Source organism: Bubalus bubalis, chromosome 2, assembly GCF_019923935.1.
Source record: "Bubalus bubalis isolate 160015118507 breed Murrah chromosome 2, NDDB_SH_1, whole genome shotgun sequence".
NCBI classification, from domain to species: domain Eukaryota; kingdom Metazoa; phylum Chordata; class Mammalia; order Artiodactyla; family Bovidae; genus Bubalus; species Bubalus bubalis.
Window position 1 is genome coordinate 24,314,035 of NC_059158.1, and position 16,349 is coordinate 24,330,383.

A 16,349-nucleotide genomic window follows, 5' to 3' on the forward strand; every position below is an offset into this window, starting at 1 on the left:
CTATGGTTTCTTTGACTCTCTGCAATGGACTGCTCGGTCTGGCACCGCCATGCCACCTGGCCAGGGTCAGCGTGCGCCTGGGGTGTGGAATGTCCCACTGGGGTGTGAGGGCTGTGGCTCCTTCCCTGAGGGATCTGGCGGCAGCTCAGCCCGGCTGCCCGCCTGGGGCTTCCCGGGAGCAACAGCCCCGGGAAGGAGGGGCCGAGAGTCCACCCAGGTGAGGTTACCCGGGAAACCTTGGCCCCACCCCCGGCGGGCCCCACCCCCGGCCCGGCCTCTCCGGGCCCAGATTCCCCTGCGGCCGACTGCGGAGGGGGAAAGTACGCCGGGGAACCCTGGGGCTTCGGTGGGAGGGGACGGAGAGGCAATTCTACGGGGCTGTCTGTTAGTGAGTCCCTTAGCAGTTGGGGTTCCCGAAGGTTTGTGGGTTGACCCGGGGTTGCAGTACGTGCCCATGTGTGCCTTCGCCTCTCCCAAGGGCCCGTCTCTTCCTGGTAGTGCCCTTGTGTACTTATCCGGGACGTCGTGTTTCTTTCATGGGACTGTTGTCTGGGTCTGCACGTAGGGTGAGTTTCTATCTACCTGCTGTGAGGTGCAATGGGGCAGAGATCTGCAGTGGCGTGAGGCCCTACCCTACCCTGCAGGTGATTGGCAGGTGTGGGGTGTGGAGAGAGGTGGTGGGCCCCTGGTAGCCCCTGAACGGGGTGGAACACCTCCCCGCACAGCTCTTGTGTCCTGCCCACCTCACCCAGCAGCTCTCTGCTCTTTCTCTCACACTGGATCTGTTTACTCAGTCTCTTGGCACCCAACTTCTCTGTACCGCTCCTTTTTGACTGTGTGATTTTCTCTTTGCCTCTCTGTCCTCCTCCTCACCCCCCGCAGCTCACCTGTCCGGGCCTGTCCTTTCCAGCGATCAGACCTTCCGACCCCACCAGGGTCAGAGCTGCCTGGGCCTGAGGGGGCCCTGTCCTGAGGAGGACGCCGAGGCTTTGAGCAGGTAGCCAGGGGAACCAGGGCCTCGGAGTCTGGACGCTAGGGTCCTTGAGAGAGACTGGGAAGGGACTTGCTGGCTTATGGGGAGGAACTGGAGGGTGGAAGTCGAGGAAGGGGCTGGGAGAGGAGGAGCCAGGCCTCAGACTGGGCTGGGGTGTAGAGGACCGGAGACTCAGAGCGGTCAGAGAGAAGCCTAGCCTGGTGATGTGAAAAGAGTAGGTCTAGGAGGCCGGGTTGGACAGGTGAGCCCCGCTCCCTTCCCCCATGCAAACTCCGGCGCAGCGCCGGGCCTGTGGGAACGCGCTCCTTCCCTGTGCCCTGGGGCTGCTCCCCTTCACCTCCCTCTCTAGGAACTGAGCCCAGAAAAGGGGGGTGGGTGGGTGGAACGGGGGGCCATCCCGTCGTGGAGGCAGGGAGAGAGGGAGGCCCTGAGCGGTCCACAGCTGGCCCTCGCTACAGCGATCCTCCTTTGTGGGGCTCCGGGGGGTGGGCCGTGGGCGGGTGGAGGGGGGTGGGCGCGCCGAGCTGGTTACCTGGGGGAGGCCGCGGCGCGCAGGGGAATGCGGGTGGGCGTGGCGGGGCGGAGGGGAGCGCGGGGCCCGGAGGGCGGCGCCGGGCGTGGGAGCGGCGGGCGGGGACGGTCCTGCCCGGGCGGGGGAAGGGAGGGCCGCGGCCCGGGCGCGCGGAGAGCCGGCGAAGCGGGGGAGCGGGGAGGGGGAGGCGGCGCCTGGGCTCGAGCCGCCACAGCCCTGGCTCCTCTCCCCGGAACAGGCCCCCGACAGCTGCTCGCGGGAGCCGCCTCCCGACACCCGAGCCCCGCCGGCGCCTCGCGCTCCCGGCTCTTGGCTCCCTCCGCCTCCCCCTCCCCGCGCCCCGCCGCCGCCGCCGCCGCCGCCGCCGCCGCCGCCGAGGAGGCCCCGCTTCGGGGTCGGACGCCCGGGTCTGCGGCGAAGAGCGATGAGAGGTAGGGAGAGCGGCGGGAGGACGCCGGCGGGGTGGAGGGGCGAGGGCGGCGGCCCGGGACTCCGGGGGCGCACGGTGGCCCAAGGATGAGGGCCTGGCCGGGAGGCAGGACGTTCCCGGGCTGGACTTGGTTGTCCAGCGTTGCTAAGTCAGTCCCTGCCCGCCTCCCCAGCGCTCTGGCTTACCGCCTGAAAATTCGGGCGGAGGGTGGGGGGACCCCTGACCTCCGAGAAAGTGTGTTCCAGTCTTGAGGAAGGACCCCCTAACTCAGTCTGGAAGGAACTGCACCCCAGGAAAACAGGTGTTAATATGTTCCACACACCGCCCCCCCCCCCCCCCAATCATCTCCCAACTTCCTGGAGAAGTGGGCCTGTCCTCCCACTGGGCCAGTCTCTGCGGGCATCTACTCACTGTTAAGCCTGCTCACCCAGCCAGCTCCCAGTTGGGCAGCCTGGCCTCAGCCCAGCAGAGAGAGGGCCTGACACCCTACCCTGCCAGCGACAGGCGCTCATTCACGCTGGATGGTCAGTTGGTTCTGCCAGGAGATACTGTCATTGCCCAGTAAGCACCATCCTCAGTGTCCCTCCCCTACTCCCTCCTCTCCAGCCTTCACCCTACAGGTCCCCTGCTGGGTGGACATTCCTTTCCAGCACCTCCACCCCCAGCCAGACTCACTGTTGCTTTTGGCACATAGGTGTGCCCAGAATTGAGTGGTACAGTGGAGACAGGTGAAAGCTGAGCCTATGGGAAAGCAGAGAAATGGCTTTTTCTTATTGTCACTCCAGCCACCCAAGTTTCCTTCTGTTCCCCACTCTCTTGACTTCCTTATGGTCACCTTGAGTATTAGTGGGTGGGCTCCAGTTCTCTTGGGATCCTGTGCCCGAGGACCCGAGTATGTGTGTCTCACACTGTCCTCTGATCATAGGAACGTGTTTATCATGTCCGGTTCACAGGTGTTGGAGGATGGCTAGTCACTAAGTGGACTTGAAAGAATGCAGAGGTGTGGATGGAGCTGATGTGTGCACAAGTGTCTGTGTTTGCCCCAGGTTGGGGGGATGTCTATGTATGTAATGGATTTATGAGACTGTCTCTGAAAGTCTGTGAGACAGAGGTTTGTGTATGTGTGTGCGTGTACCCTACATCTAACCCCAGTGTTTACATCTGGCTCTCTAAGTTTGAGTGACCACGTGTGTATGTGTGTGTGTGTGTGTGTGTGTGTGTGTGTGTGTGTGTGTACAGAGCTCTGTGGGTGTTGTCTGGAGTGGGGGTTGGGAATTGGGAGAAGAGGGTGATGGGCTTGCAGCAGAGTGTTCTATCCCCTGGCTTGTAATTGGTTGTGATGGGGTTGGGAAAGGTCTTCTGGGCCTGTCCTTGGTGCTTCTGACCCAGTGGAGAGAAGTGGGGTGACAGGGTGTCAGAGAACAGATTGCCCCAGACGCCTCTGTGCATTTCTCTGCTTGGCTCTGTGCCCTGCGCTTCGAAGCCTGCTCTGTTTACCTCTTGCTCTGTGTTTCTCGCCCTGTCTCCCCCTGCCTTCTTTCCTCTGCCTGTCTTTGTATCTCTGCCCCAGGCTCCTCTTGCTTGCTCCGTCTGGCTGCGATGACTCATCTGGGGTAGGCATGAAGGTTACTCAGGGGAACAAGGGCCCCGCTGTTCCCTGGGGAGGTGGGGGGTGGAGAGCAGCACCCAGGAACGCCAGGCTGCCTGCCTGGGGCTCCGGCAGTCTGCTCTGGGTGTTGGCTCCCTGACCCCCAAGGGACCAGGTGTGATGCTTCTGGTTCCAGCTCTCCTTTGATAGCTGGGTCCCCCCACAACTCAGTAGCCCCTCAGCTGCTGCTGCAGCAGAGCTGTGGGGTCTCAGCTGCCTCTTACATTCCTGCCCTAGAGCATTGTGGGAGCAGCTGGAGGAGGACAAAGGGATGGGGGAGTGTCCCCCCACTCCTCCTACCTCCTGGGGTGACCTGGCTTCCCTGTCTTTAGAACCGCCCTCATCTCCAAGGCAACTCAGCCTTTCCCTCTGCCCTGGGCTCTTCCTTCTGAGGCAGCCCTCTTCAGAAACTGGAACTGGGGGAATAGGATGTCAAGATCTTAGGAAGGGAAGGCAGAGCAGGCAGAGGGGACCTGATGGCAGAGAGGGTAAAGGTCGGAGGGGTGGCACTAGGAGTCCCAAAGAATTCCACAGCCTGGAGAACTGAGTGCTGACCTCTGCTGGGAAGAAGACAGGTCAAGATAATTTGGCCTGGCTCTGGGCCTGGGACTGAGGCTGGGGAGGGTAGGTACCTGGGTTCATAAGGAATTGTAGTTGAAATGGTTTTCAGGGGTGGGGTGGGGCAAGCTGCCTGGGGCCCAGTGAGGAAGACCCAGGATTCTTGAACTGTAACAGGCACAGGTCACCTGGGGATTGCGTTAAAATGCAGATTCTGATTGTGTGGGTCTGAGAGTCTGCATTTCGCCAAGCACCCAGGTGTTGCTGAAGCTGCTGGGTCAGGGGCCAGCAGGGCTGTGGCGGGCACTGAGATTGGGAGGTGCTGGGGTCCCCCACTTGCTTGAGAATTCTGGTCTCCTAAGTGGGGAGGGAAACCAGCGTTTAGCTCTGTGTCTGGCATATGGGGAGCATTCTAAAAATACCGCTGATGCTGTTAAACAGCGACTGTTGTGGTCATTTTGCTCCAGTTATCCCCAGAGCAATCCATTCTGTCTCTCCCATGCTGTTGGCTGTGAGCCAGTCTCCCTGATTGCCCTTACACTAACCTTCCCCCCACCCTTATGTCCCTTGCAGTGATGCTGCCCCCGCCTCCATAGGCCCAAGGGATCTGGAGCAATGGGACCAGGGGCCCTTTCATTTCTACTGCTGCTGCTCTTGGTGGCAACTGGAGATGCTGACATGAAGGGACATTTTGACCCTGGTGAGGAGACTGGCTGTTGGGTCCCTGATGGATGGGGCTTGGGAGACTGAGTCGGTGGCCTTGACCCTCCATATGCCTGTGTTCACCCAGCCAAGTGCCGCTATGCCCTGGGCATGCAGGACCGGACCATCCCAGATGGTGACATCTCTGCCTCCAGCTCCTGGTCAGACTCCACAGCCGCTCGCCACAGCAGGTACCTGGCACACCTGGGGCTGTCCCGGAGGGAAACCCCTGGGGCTGCTGCGTGTGCTTCCAGCCCTCTGACCAAGTCAAGAGGCTTCTGAGAGGGCCAATGCCAATGGCAACCCCCTGGCCCAGTTTCAAGTGTCCGGGTGGGGATTAAATACTGGAGACAGAGGCAGACCTAGGGCCAGGTATCCCCTGTGACCTCCTGCCCCCTCCCAGGCTTGAAAGCAGCGACGGAGATGGCGCCTGGTGCCCTGCAGGGCCGGTGTTCCCCAAGGAGGAGGAATACCTCCAGGTGGACCTGCGGCGGCTGCACCTGGTGGCACTGGTGGGCACGCAGGGACGGCACGCAGGGGGCCTGGGCAAGGAGTTCTCTCCCAGCTACCGACTGCGTTACTCCCGGGATGGCCACCGCTGGATGGACTGGAGGGACCGCTGGGGCCAGGAGGTGAGGCTGGGGGGATAGCCCCGGAAGTCTAGGTCCCCTCTGTGCCCCAGCTGTGTGCTATACACTAATGACTCTGCAGTGTATGCCGTCTCTAGCCTGGGCATCTCCCCTGAGCTTCATCAAGTGTTGCAAACCTGACCACTTCCACCTAGATGTATAATAGGCTTCTCAAACTTACCATAAACTTCTCAGGCTGAACTTGATCCCCATTCCCACCCCAAACCTGCTCCGCCCCCAGCATTCTCCAACTCAGGAAATGGTACCACTGTAAGCTAAGATGCTATCCCCAATTCCTCTTTTCTTCCCACCTCCTACTTTAAAGCATCAGCAAGGCAAGTCTGTTCTGCCTCCATGATATTTCCTGAAATCTGCTCACTTCTTAGCACCTCCATCTCTACTGCTCCAGGCTAGGCCCTCCCATCCCTTGCTTAGACAAATGCAGTAGTCTCCAAATGGCTCTCCTTGCTTCTTTCTTTCCTGAAGTCATCTTCACCTGGAGGCTACATCCAGGGTGCCTGAGAAAATGCCAAGCAGATGCCTCATGCCTGGCTCACTCCCTCTGCTGGCTTTCCTCCCCGCCAGCACAAAAGCTGAGCTCCCTCCTGGGTGCAGAAGCTCAGCCCAGGCTGGCTGTTGTCCACACCCCTTAGTCCTCTCCCTGTTCATACAGGCCATGCTGATTTTCTTGCTGTTCCTGGAACACTCTAGGGCTCACCCCACAGTCTCAAGATACCTTCACTTGCCAGGCTCTGTGCCTGGAAAGCTCTCCCTCCCCAGCTGTGCCCAGGCTCTCCTCCCTCCATTCAGTTCTCCCCCAAGATATCACCTCCTCAGAGCCTTTTTGGACTCCCCACCTCCTGCTGCCTCTTGCTTGTACAGCTGTCTCTCCTCCTGGACTCTCAGTCCTACAGGGGAGGGATGGATGCTCACTCCCTGAGGCTGTGCCTGGCTGGTGCACAGTGAGTGCTCAGCCAGTGGCTGCTGAGTGAATAGAGGGATTGGGGTGAAGGAAGAGGGAAGCCAGAGCAGGGGTGCAGAGCTGCGAGGGCCTGGGTGGAATCCTGGCACAACAGGATGAGCAGAGCCAGGCAAGGAAGGGATGGGAGAGCTGACGCTGGAGGTCAGGACAGATGGTCAGGCTGGGAGGGGTGTCAGAGGGCTCTGCTGCAGCCCCTTGCCTTACTGAAGGCCCGGCTGTACTCCATGGCCCCGGGTGCTTGGTGCCACCCTTTGTGGGTCTCTCTGTGGCCGCTGTGGGCTGGGAAGTTAGATCTGATCTGGAGCCTTCTTCTCTCATCTATCCCATGTCTTGGCCCACAGGTGATCTTAGGTAATGAGGATCCTGGGGGAGTGGTGCTGAAGGACCTTGGGCCCCCCATGGTGGCCCGACTAGTTCGCTTCTATCCCCGGGCAGACCGGGTCATGAGCGTGTGTCTGCGGGTAGAGCTCTATGGCTGCCTCTGGAAGGGTGAGTGTTCAGACCCCGAGGATTCATTCCTGTCCTGGGGATGGGGGAGCGGGGACGGGGGAGCGAGGCGTCCGGGATCCTCTCTCCTGTTGGGAAGCTGTCCCTATGAGTGAGGAGGGGAGGGGCAAGCATTGCTTCTGCCATGCCAGTGGCCTATGGCAGCACTTGAGAGAGGGGCCTGAAACCCACCCAAGCCTGACACGGGTGGGGGAGGGAGGCTAGAGGTTCTGTGCCCCTAACGCCCCTCCTACCCCCACCCCAGATGGACTCCTGTCTTACACGGCCCCTGTGGGGCAGACGATGTACTTATCTGAGGCCGTGCACCTCAATGACTCCACCTACGATGGATATACCACGCACACTGTTGGCGGGTGAAAGAAGCGGGCCCCGCAGGACACGGAGCCTGGGGTGGGAGGGTGGACGGGGTGCGTGGGGCAGGGGTGTGGTTAGCTGTCTGGGCAGGGAGAGGGCGGAACTGCAGAGAGGGATGGCTTGGGTGGGGCCTCCAGGGACAGGACCAGGATTGAGGGGTAGCAGGGTGACCACTAGCTCATATGATACTTGGTGCGAATTAGGAAAAGGTGAAGACACTTAGCTCCATTGTAAATCGTCACAGTAAATACACACATTGTGGGTTGAGCGGTGTCCCTTAGAGGCGGAGCCTTGGTGTAGCATGTGACTGCAAGGTGCTCCACCCCACCCTCCTCCCCAGGTGTGGAGAAGAGAGAGCTGTGTGAGGTTGGGACGGGGGTGGGGGTGTTGCTGGGCCAGGCTGGCCAGACCACTGGGAGGCAGGGTTGTAGAGCACCCAGACAGGTGACACTTTCTTCTCTTCCAACCTCTTCTTTCTTGGCCCCCTGCTTGCCAGGCTGCAGTACGGAGGGCTGGGCCAACTGGCAGATGGTGTGGTGGGGCTGGATGACTTTAGGAAGAGCCAGGAGCTACGGGTCTGGCCGGGCTACGACTATGTGGGCTGGAGCAACCACAGCTTCCCCAGTGGCTATGTGGAGATGGAGTTTGAGTTTGACCGGCTGAGGGCCTTCCAGGCCATGCAGGTGGGTGCGGCCAGCTCCCAGGGCAGGCTCTGAGACCATGCTGGGTTCCCTGGGGTGCCCGCTTGGGCTCTCCTTGCCTGAGGTCCTTCCAGGCCATGCAGGTGGGTGTGGCCAGCTCCCAGGAAGGGCTCTGAGACCAGGCTGGGTGCCCCGGGGTGCTCGCTCGGGCTCTCCTGGCCTTGACCTTGTGTCCCTCCTCCCTTTCCCCCAGGTCCACTGTAACAACATGCACACGCTGGGAGCCCGCCTGCCCGGTGGGGTGGAGTGTCGCTTCAAGAGGGGCCCGGCCATGGCCTGGGAGGGGGAGCCTGTGCGCCATGCTCTGGGGGGCAGCCTGGGGGACCCCAGAGCCCGGACTGTGTCAGTGCCCCTGGGCGGCCGCATGGGCCGCTTCCTGCAATGCCGCTTCCTCTTTGCGGGGCCCTGGCTACTCTTCAGCGAAATCTCCTTCATTTCCGGTAAGCCCCTGGTCTCTGCCCAGTTCCAGGTCCCTGGGATTGCTAACCCGTAGTGACCCCAAATAGTCATTCTTGGCAGCAACGAGCCTTTCCAAGCAGGGCTGTGCTTAGTCACCCAGTCGAGTCCAACTCCTTGCGACCCCTTGGACTGTAGCCCACCAGGCTCCTCTGTCCATGGGATTCTCCAGGCAAGAACACTGGAGTGGGTTGCCATCTTCTTCTCTAGGGGATCTTCCCAACCCAGGGATTGAACCCAGCAGGGGGCCCTAACTAATTTGAACCCCTCTTCCCCATTTCTCCCTGCCTATCTCAGTCTTTCCTTTATGAGCTCCTCACTCTTGACTGATGGTGAGCAGTACGACTGTGGTTGTTAAAATATTGAAATATTCTGTGCTGTTTGAGAAGTAGCCTCTTCTCTGAGCCTCCTGAGCCCCACCCTGGGCTCCCCCTGAGTCCAGCTTCTCCCCACAATCCAGCAACTAAAAGGTTAACACCTACACAGCCACAATCCTCCAGGATCCTATTCTACCACGCTTCCCAGTGGGTTGCTGCTTACACTGAGTATCAGCCCCACTGCCTGTTGTTTAGTTGTTCAGTCGTGTCTGACTCTTTTGAGACCCTGTGGACTGTAGCCCACCAGGCTCCTCTGTCCATGGGATTTCCCAGGCAAGAATACTGGAGTGGGTTGCCATTCCCTTCTCCAGTGGATCTTCCTGACCCAGGGATCAAACCCTGGTCTCCTGCATTGCAGGCGGATTCTTTACTGCTGAGCCACCAGGGAAGCCCTGCTCCTGCTTCTAACCAAACAGCAGATCATTCCTGGCTCTCGTGCATGTGTGCCTCCCTTTGGTTGCCCCCTTATCTGACTCCCTCTTTTTTCTCCCTTCTCCCCAGATGTTGTGAATGACTCCTCCCTGGCTTTGGGGGGCACCTTCCCACCAGCCCCCTGGTGGCCACCCGGCCCCCCTCCCACAAACTTCAGCAGCTTGGGTGAGCCGCCCTCGGGCCCCCTTAAAGGCGTGTGGGTCCTGTGCCACCAGTCATCCCTGGGGCCCCCGCAGCATGGGTGGGGGGGTCTCTCATGGTCCTGACCCTTGTGTTCCCCCCGCCAGAGCTGGAGCCCAGGGGCCAGCAGCCTGTGGCCAAGGCCGAGGGGAGCCCGACCGCCATCCTCATCGGCTGCCTGGTGGCCATCATCCTGCTGCTGCTGCTCATCATTGCCCTCATGCTGTGGCGGCTGCACTGGCGCCGCCTCCTCAGCAAGGTGGGCGATGGGGGGACGGCTGGGATGCGGGGGCGGAGAGTGGGGCTACCGTGTTAGTTTGGGGTCCAGCAGGGACCACAGAGCGCAGTCAGATGAGAATAATTGGAGAGAGGCTTAGTAAGAAGCCCACATCGAGAGACGTGGGCAGGGGGTATGTAAATCAGGAGAAGCAGTGCAGTTCCCAGGGCCTGCTCCCTGCAGTGCTGCCCCCATCCCTGGGCCTGTGGGTGAGAGGAAGACGCAGTGAGGGGAGCCCAGGAGGAATCTAGGAGGAGTGCGGAGAGGGCGCCTGAGACGGGCAACGGACATGGGTGCCAGGAGGCAGCTCACCTGGGTCCATCCCTTGGGGCGAGGCTGGGAGGCTAAACATCCTGACCTCACTTCCTGCCTGTTCTCCAAACTCCTGCTGGGGACCCTCTCTGGCCAACCCAGACCCAGCCCGCTGATGTGGCCCACACATCAACCTCTTGGGGCAGAAGCCCAGTGGGAAAAGGTGGCGAGTGGAGCTAGGGGGCGACCGGAAGAAGTGGGGCACACCACCACCCCTGCCCACATCTTCAGGGCGAGAGTCCAGTGGTGGTGATAACGCGTTAAAGTTGATAGTTACGAGCTGGTAGGATTTGGGTTGGAACCACATTGTGAGACTTAAATGCACTGAAGCCTGTTTTTTTGCCGGTGAGATGGAGTAATAGTAGACACGATACAGGCCTGTAGTGAGGACTGAAGGAGGGCACATGTGTAGAGCATTTAACAAACAGCCGAGCAGTAGCTGCGCTTAACGTTTCCTGTTCCCCACGACAAGGCCGAGCGTAGGGTATTAGAAGAGGAGCTGACGGTTCATCTCTCTGTCCCCGGGGATACCATCCTCATCAACAACCGCCCAGGCCCCCGAGAGCCACCCCCTTATCAGGAGCCGCGGCCTCGTGGGAATCCACCCCACTCTGCTCCCGGTGTCCCCAACAGCTCGGGTAAGACCTGCCTTTTTCCAGTCCCACCTCCATCCTCTGCCTGTCTTCCTAGTGTGTCCTTTCCTCTCTCCTTTACCATTCCTTTCTTTTCCTTTATCAAACTGTCTTTCCCAGTTTCAACTCATTTTCTTATTTCTGTGTCCCTGGTCCCAGCCCTCTACGTTACTCATGTCCCTACCGTATAATTTCCCTCCGGAATTTCCTACAGTTCCCAGTGCTCTCATCTTGTTACTGTGTCCCCCACACACCCCACTCTCTTCTCTGTTGTGTCTTCTCATTGTGTCTTCCTGGCTCCTCTCCTCTCCTAGACTCACCATGTTCATTCTGTCCATCTATCTGTATTTATATACCCATTCTGTCATTTTTCCATCTGTTTGTCCATCGATCCATATATACTCATGCATCCATTTGTCCATCCATCATCCATTCATTAACATTCATTTTTCATCATTTATCCATGCACTCACTCTCCATCCATCCACATATATTCATCCATCCATCTACCCATCCATTCATCATCTATTCATCCATCCATCACCTATCCATCCAGTTATCCAGCACCCTCCAGATCCTTGTTTTACACCGTCTCTTTCAGTACATTCGGTCTCATCAACCCTAGTCTTGCCCTGTTCTGTGTCTCCCTGTCTGTCTAACCTTGAGTCTCATCCCTTCCCCTTGTCTCCCCCCGCCTGCCCTCTGTCTAGCCTTGAGTCTCACCCCTTCCCCGTGTTTCCCCCTCTCCTTCTCCCGACAGCGTTGCTGCTCTCCAATCCAGCCTACCGTCTCCTTCTGGCCACTTACGCCCGCCCCCCTCGAGGCCCGGGCCCCCCCACACCCGCCTGGGCCAAACCCACCAACACCCAGGGTAAGCCCCTCCACCCCTAGGCTCTGCCAGGCTCCTGGTACCTCTACTGGGGCAGGGAAAGTCCTCAGACCTTGCTCTCCCTCCTCTCCCGACTGTGGCCTCTTCTGCTCTCCTGAGCTCCCAAGGAGGAAGCTTTTATGCCCATAGCACTCTTCTGCTGCTGCTTGGTCCTTTTTAAGGCCACCCCCTTGAGCTGAGGAGTAGAAAGCTCCCTGGTTCTCAGGTCGGTTCCCCTCCTCCTGTCGCGCCCATCTCTTGAGCTCCCAGAGCCAGAGAGGAGGATGCTGCGGCGGCTCCAGGCTCTGTGTAAGCCCTCCTTCACTCTCCCCTCTCTAGAGCCGCAAGGAGGCCCTCTCCCCCACGTGTCCTCTCTCTGCTCCCGCCCCCGCCCTTCTGTCTGCTCCTCCTCTCCCCTGTGTTGCCTTCTTGTCGCCCCTTCCCCAGGGCTAAGCGGGGACAGCTCTGCTTCCTCTCCTGTCTGTAGACTCCATGTTGTGCGGGCTGGGAGGCACTGTTCTCTCCCTCCATGTGCCCCTGTCTCTCCTTGTCTCTGAGCTTGGTGTGTTGGGCCAGGGAGGGTTTGGGTAACCATGGCAGAGAGGATGAAAGGATGAAAGCAGGGGGTAGCCCAGCAACGTGAATGGCAGTGGCCAGTGGTGAGTGGGACAAGGGTTTGGAAATTGGAGAGTCACCAGATGGCTGGGACCATCCTTCTAGTGGTGGGTAGAGGAATTCCACTTTCAGCCAAGACTTTTTCATGGTCCTGGACTGTGCTAGGATCCCTAGAGAACGTGAGTTCATGGCCTTCTTTGCTTATCCATTTCCACTGCCTTGAAAGCTCTGAAGAAGCTCTTATCCCGTGCCAGCGCCTCCTCTGTTTTGAGGCTGCTGGGTGGAATACCAGGAGGTGGAGGGTAGGCCCCATCTCTCGCCCACCTGAGAGGCAGGGGATGGGGCCTCTGGGCGGCGGGGGATGTGGAGAACCTTGGCTCTCAGGGGCTGTTCTTGATGCCTCTTTCTGTCTTCTTTCCCTCACCCCTCCAGCCTGCAGTGGGGACTATATGGAGCCTGAGAAGCCAGGTGCCCCGCTTCTGCCCCCACCTCCCCAGAACAGCGTCCCCCATTATGCCGAGGCTGACATTGTCACCCTGCAGGGCGTCACCGGGGGCAACACCTATGCTGTGCCCGCGCTGCCCCCAGGGGCGGCTGGGGATGGGCCCCCCAGAGTGGATTTCCCTCGGTCGAGGCTCCGCTTCAAGGAGAAGCTCGGCGAGGGCCAGTTTGGGGAGGTAAGTAGGATTCCTTTCCAGCCGTCGGTAGCGGGGCTGCATGCCACAGCCAGGCCTCCCCTTGGCCAGCAGCCTGTCCTCCGTGGCTGTGTTGTCCCAGTTGGCCCTGTCACCTTGGTGAACCTCGAGGCTCCTGGCAAATCGCCTTCTTCCTCTAGGTGCACCTGTGTGAGGTAGAGAGCCCTCAGGATCTAGTCAGTCTGGACTTCCCCCTCAATGTGCACAAGGGACACCCTTTGTTGGTAGCGGTCAAGATCCTACGGCCAGATGCCACCAAGAACGCCAGGTGAGGACCAGGGATGGCGTCTGGAAGGGGAAGAGTGAGAAGTGATTGAGAGGAAACCTGGAACAGTGGGGAGAGTGGCTGGGGGCTAGTGAGCCGCGATGCGGGGGTGCTAGTTTAGAAACTGCAGGGCAGCCCCTCGGTGACCTGCCACCTTCTCCCTGCTTCTCCAGGAATGACTTCCTGAAGGAGGTGAAGATCATGTCGAGGCTGAAGGACCCAAACATCATCCGGCTGCTGGGCGTGTGTGTGCAGGATGACCCGCTCTGCATGATAACCGATTACATGGAGAACGGCGACCTCAACCAGTTCCTCAGTGCCCACCAGCTAGAGGACAAGGCGATGGAGGGGCCTGGGGATGGGGAGGCGGCCCAGGGGCCCACCATAAGGTACACACACAAGGGGGTCTCATCTGCTCCCCTCGCCCCAGCTTAGAGAGAAAGGGGAAGCACGGGGTGGGCAGGCAGGCAAGGTTCCAGGAGGGGGCCTGGGATGAGACACACATGGCCATGTTCATCTGGCACTCGAGGGGCAGGAAGGCCGGAGATGACGACGGTGAGGGTGGTGCAGGTCAGGAACTGCCCTGTGCTCTCTCTCCCTCACTCTCTCTCTGCCCCTGAGTGCAGATGGGAGCATAATAAACATGGTATCTCTTTGGGGTCAGATGAGCGTAGAGAAAGGTTGAGTGGGCCTCCACCTGGACTTTCCATCTCCGCCCCAGGAGGAGGGAGAACCCAGTCCTGGGAAGCGGGCTCTCCTTCATCTCCCAGCAATCTGTGAAGTGGGCACGAGTCTAGGGCTGCCCCATGACCTTCTGTTGTCGGCTCCCGTACCCAGCTACCCGATGCTGCTGCACGTGGCGGCCCAGATCGCCTCGGGCATGCGCTATCTGGCCACACTCAACTTTGTGCATCGGGACTTGGCCACGAGGAACTGCCTGGTTGGGGAAAATTTCACCATCAAAATCGCCGACTTTGGCATGAGCCGGAACCTCTACGCTGGGGACTATTACCGCGTGCAGGGCCGGGCGGTGCTGCCCATCCGGTGGATGGCCTGGGAGTGCATCCTCATGGTGAGAGACCCTCAGAGAGGCGGGCAGGGAGGGGGTGCGGGGGCAGCACTGACTGCCACTAGGAGCCCTGGGATCCATTCAGTCACCTGCCTTCCCTGGACTGCAGTCTTCCTCATCACTAAAGTGAAGGTTTGGGCTAATGTTCTACAAGGTCTCAAGGGACTTGAGGAAGAGGGAGTTATGGTGTGATGGGGAGCAGTCCAGGAGCCAAGATCAAGTATGAGAGATGGAGTCAGGGTAGCAGAGAGAAAGGAAGCTAAAGAAGCTAGAGACAGATTGGGAATCAGGGCCAGAAAATGGAAAGAAAGATGGATAGAAACGGGAAGAGGTGAGGCGAGGACTAGAGCAGCAGAAGGAAGGCAGAGCCAGAGGAGAGGAGTGGGCTTGGTGGGAAAGAGGGCCAGCTAAGGAGGGTGGAGTGTCGGCGGGGAGGGAGTGAGTGGGGTGGGTGGTGATGCTGAGTGGACAGGGTCCCAGTGGGGAGAGGAGGAGGGTCTCTGTCATCTGATGGCTTTCTCTGCCTCTGTTGCCTTACCACACACCAGGGTAAGTTCACAACCGCCAGTGACGTGTGGGCCTTTGGGGTCACCTTATGGGAGGTGCTGATGCTCTGCAGGGCCCAGCCCTTTGGACAGCTCACCGACGAGCACGTCATCGAGAATGCAGGGGAGTTCTTCCGGGACCAGGGCCGGCAGGTGAGAGCAGAGGGGAGGGAAGGCGGGCCCGAGGCGCCAGGAGGGCCAGAGCCTGTCATCTTAGGGACTAAAGACCATTTGCCTGCCTTTCATCCATGCTGCCACAATGCAGGTGTACCTGTCCCAGCCTCCGGCCTGCCCGCTGAGCCTGTATGAGCTGATGCTCCGCTGCTGGAGCCGGGAGCCTGAGCAGCGACCACCCTTTTCCCAGTTGCATCGGTTCCTGGCAGAAGATGCGGTCAACACAGTGTGACTCAACACCCAGCCACCCCCCTCGGGGAGGATTCAGGGGAGGCCAGTGGCACTAAACAAGAGGAGCTTACGGCACCCCCACTCCATTCCCCCTCCCGACCTCCCTTCACCTCTGAGGCAGTGTGGCTGAAGGTGGGCTGGGCCTGCCAGGGAGCTGATGCCCTCCCTTCCCCGGACACGCCCTCATGCCTCCTTCCTGCTCCTCTCCTAGAAGCCCCTGCCGCCCACCCAGCTGGCCCTGTGGATGGGATCCTCTCTGACCTCCTTGAGCCATCCCTTGGGGAGGCTGGGAGAAGATATAGGGCAGACACTGGACCTGGCCCACTAGCGCACCTGGGCCCCCACTGGACAACACTGGTACTTGGAGAGAAGGCTGCTGCCCCCAGCCTCTCTCTCTCCGTCACACACTGGACCCCACTGGCTGAGAATTTGGGAAGTGAGGAGGACAAGAAAGGGAGAAGGGGGTTCCCTTGTATCTCCTCCTGGAATTGCCCTCAGCTTTGGTCTTTCCCTCCTCCATCCTCTGAAACACTGGACTAGGGGGTGATCCCTACCCCCACCTTTCCGCCTCCCCACCTCCCACCTGCCGTGTTGTAGCTAGAACTTCTCCAAGCCTGTATGTTTCTGTGGAATAAGTATTGGGATTAGCGGGGAAACAGAGAACAACGGCCTGTGGCCCTGGGGTTGGACATCTCTATCGTAGCTGCCACATTGGTTTTTCTATAATCACTTGGGGTTTGTACATTTTTGGGGGGGAGAGACACAGATTTTTACACTAATATATGGATCTAGCTCAATGCTATTTTAATCCCCTGCACTAGGCAGGTAATAATAAAGGTTGAGTTTTCCACAGCTGCGAGTGGCTTCTTGGGGTTTCGTCAAAATCTGCCTCCCGCTCCCCCACAACCCATTTCCTTTCTTCCTTCCCTGCTTTTTTCCTTCTTCTCCCCATTCCATTTCCTAACGTGTTTTGCCCAGCAGAGTGTTCTGTTTCTTCAAAAGCCAGACCCTTGTCTGTGGGACCTAAGGTCCCACATGAATATGGAGGTCTGCAGGAAGCCTAGAGGGAGGCCTGACTCATGGACCCCTTTGTCTGACCCAGGGACCCCTTTGGCAGTCTGGAGAGGTCTACTGATTCTTCCTCAGAATTATGTTTTAAAACCTGTTTAAAAAACATTACATAT

General features: G+C 59.3%; 2 protein-coding genes across 4 annotated transcripts in view; one reads left to right on the forward strand and one right to left on the reverse strand.

Annotated features, from left to right (window-relative positions):
• Window positions 1–2,648, reverse strand: part of LOC102402119 (WAS/WASL-interacting protein family member 1-like) — a 14,654-nt gene extending 12,006 nt beyond the window's left edge. Inside the window, exons 1-2 of the mRNA XM_044925005.1 lie at window positions 2,632–2,648; window positions 888–2,100 (exon numbers count right to left, since the gene is read on the reverse strand). Coding sequence (XP_044780940.1) covers window positions 1,215–2,100; window positions 2,632–2,648 — 903 coding nt within the window. The 3' untranslated portion in view covers window positions 888–1,214. The remainder of the gene's footprint in view (window positions 1–887; window positions 2,101–2,631) is intronic.
• Window positions 1,813–16,017, forward strand: DDR1 (discoidin domain receptor tyrosine kinase 1). Of its 3 annotated transcripts, none has more exons than XM_025296511.3 (18): window positions 1,813–1,957; window positions 4,736–4,862; window positions 4,953–5,055; window positions 5,268–5,496; window positions 6,817–6,964; window positions 7,227–7,335; window positions 7,833–8,019; window positions 8,231–8,477; window positions 9,372–9,467; window positions 9,590–9,741; window positions 10,544–10,709; window positions 11,464–11,574; window positions 12,619–12,863; window positions 13,022–13,149; window positions 13,320–13,535; window positions 13,984–14,218; window positions 14,764–14,913; window positions 15,026–16,017. In XM_025296511.3, exons 2-18 carry the CDS (start codon window positions 4,778–4,780, stop codon window positions 15,164–15,166), a joined length of 2,748 nt encoding a protein of 915 aa, XP_025152296.3. In that variant the 5' UTR covers window positions 1,813–1,957; window positions 4,736–4,777; the 3' UTR covers window positions 15,167–16,017. The 3 variants fall into 3 exon arrangements, with proteins under 3 accessions (XP_025152296.3, XP_044794260.2, XP_006052377.3); XM_006052315.4 differs by lacking the exon at window positions 1,813–1,957 and adding an exon at window positions 4,073–4,228; XM_044938325.2 differs by lacking the exon at window positions 11,464–11,574.
• Window positions 16,018–16,349: the final 332 nt, after the last annotated feature.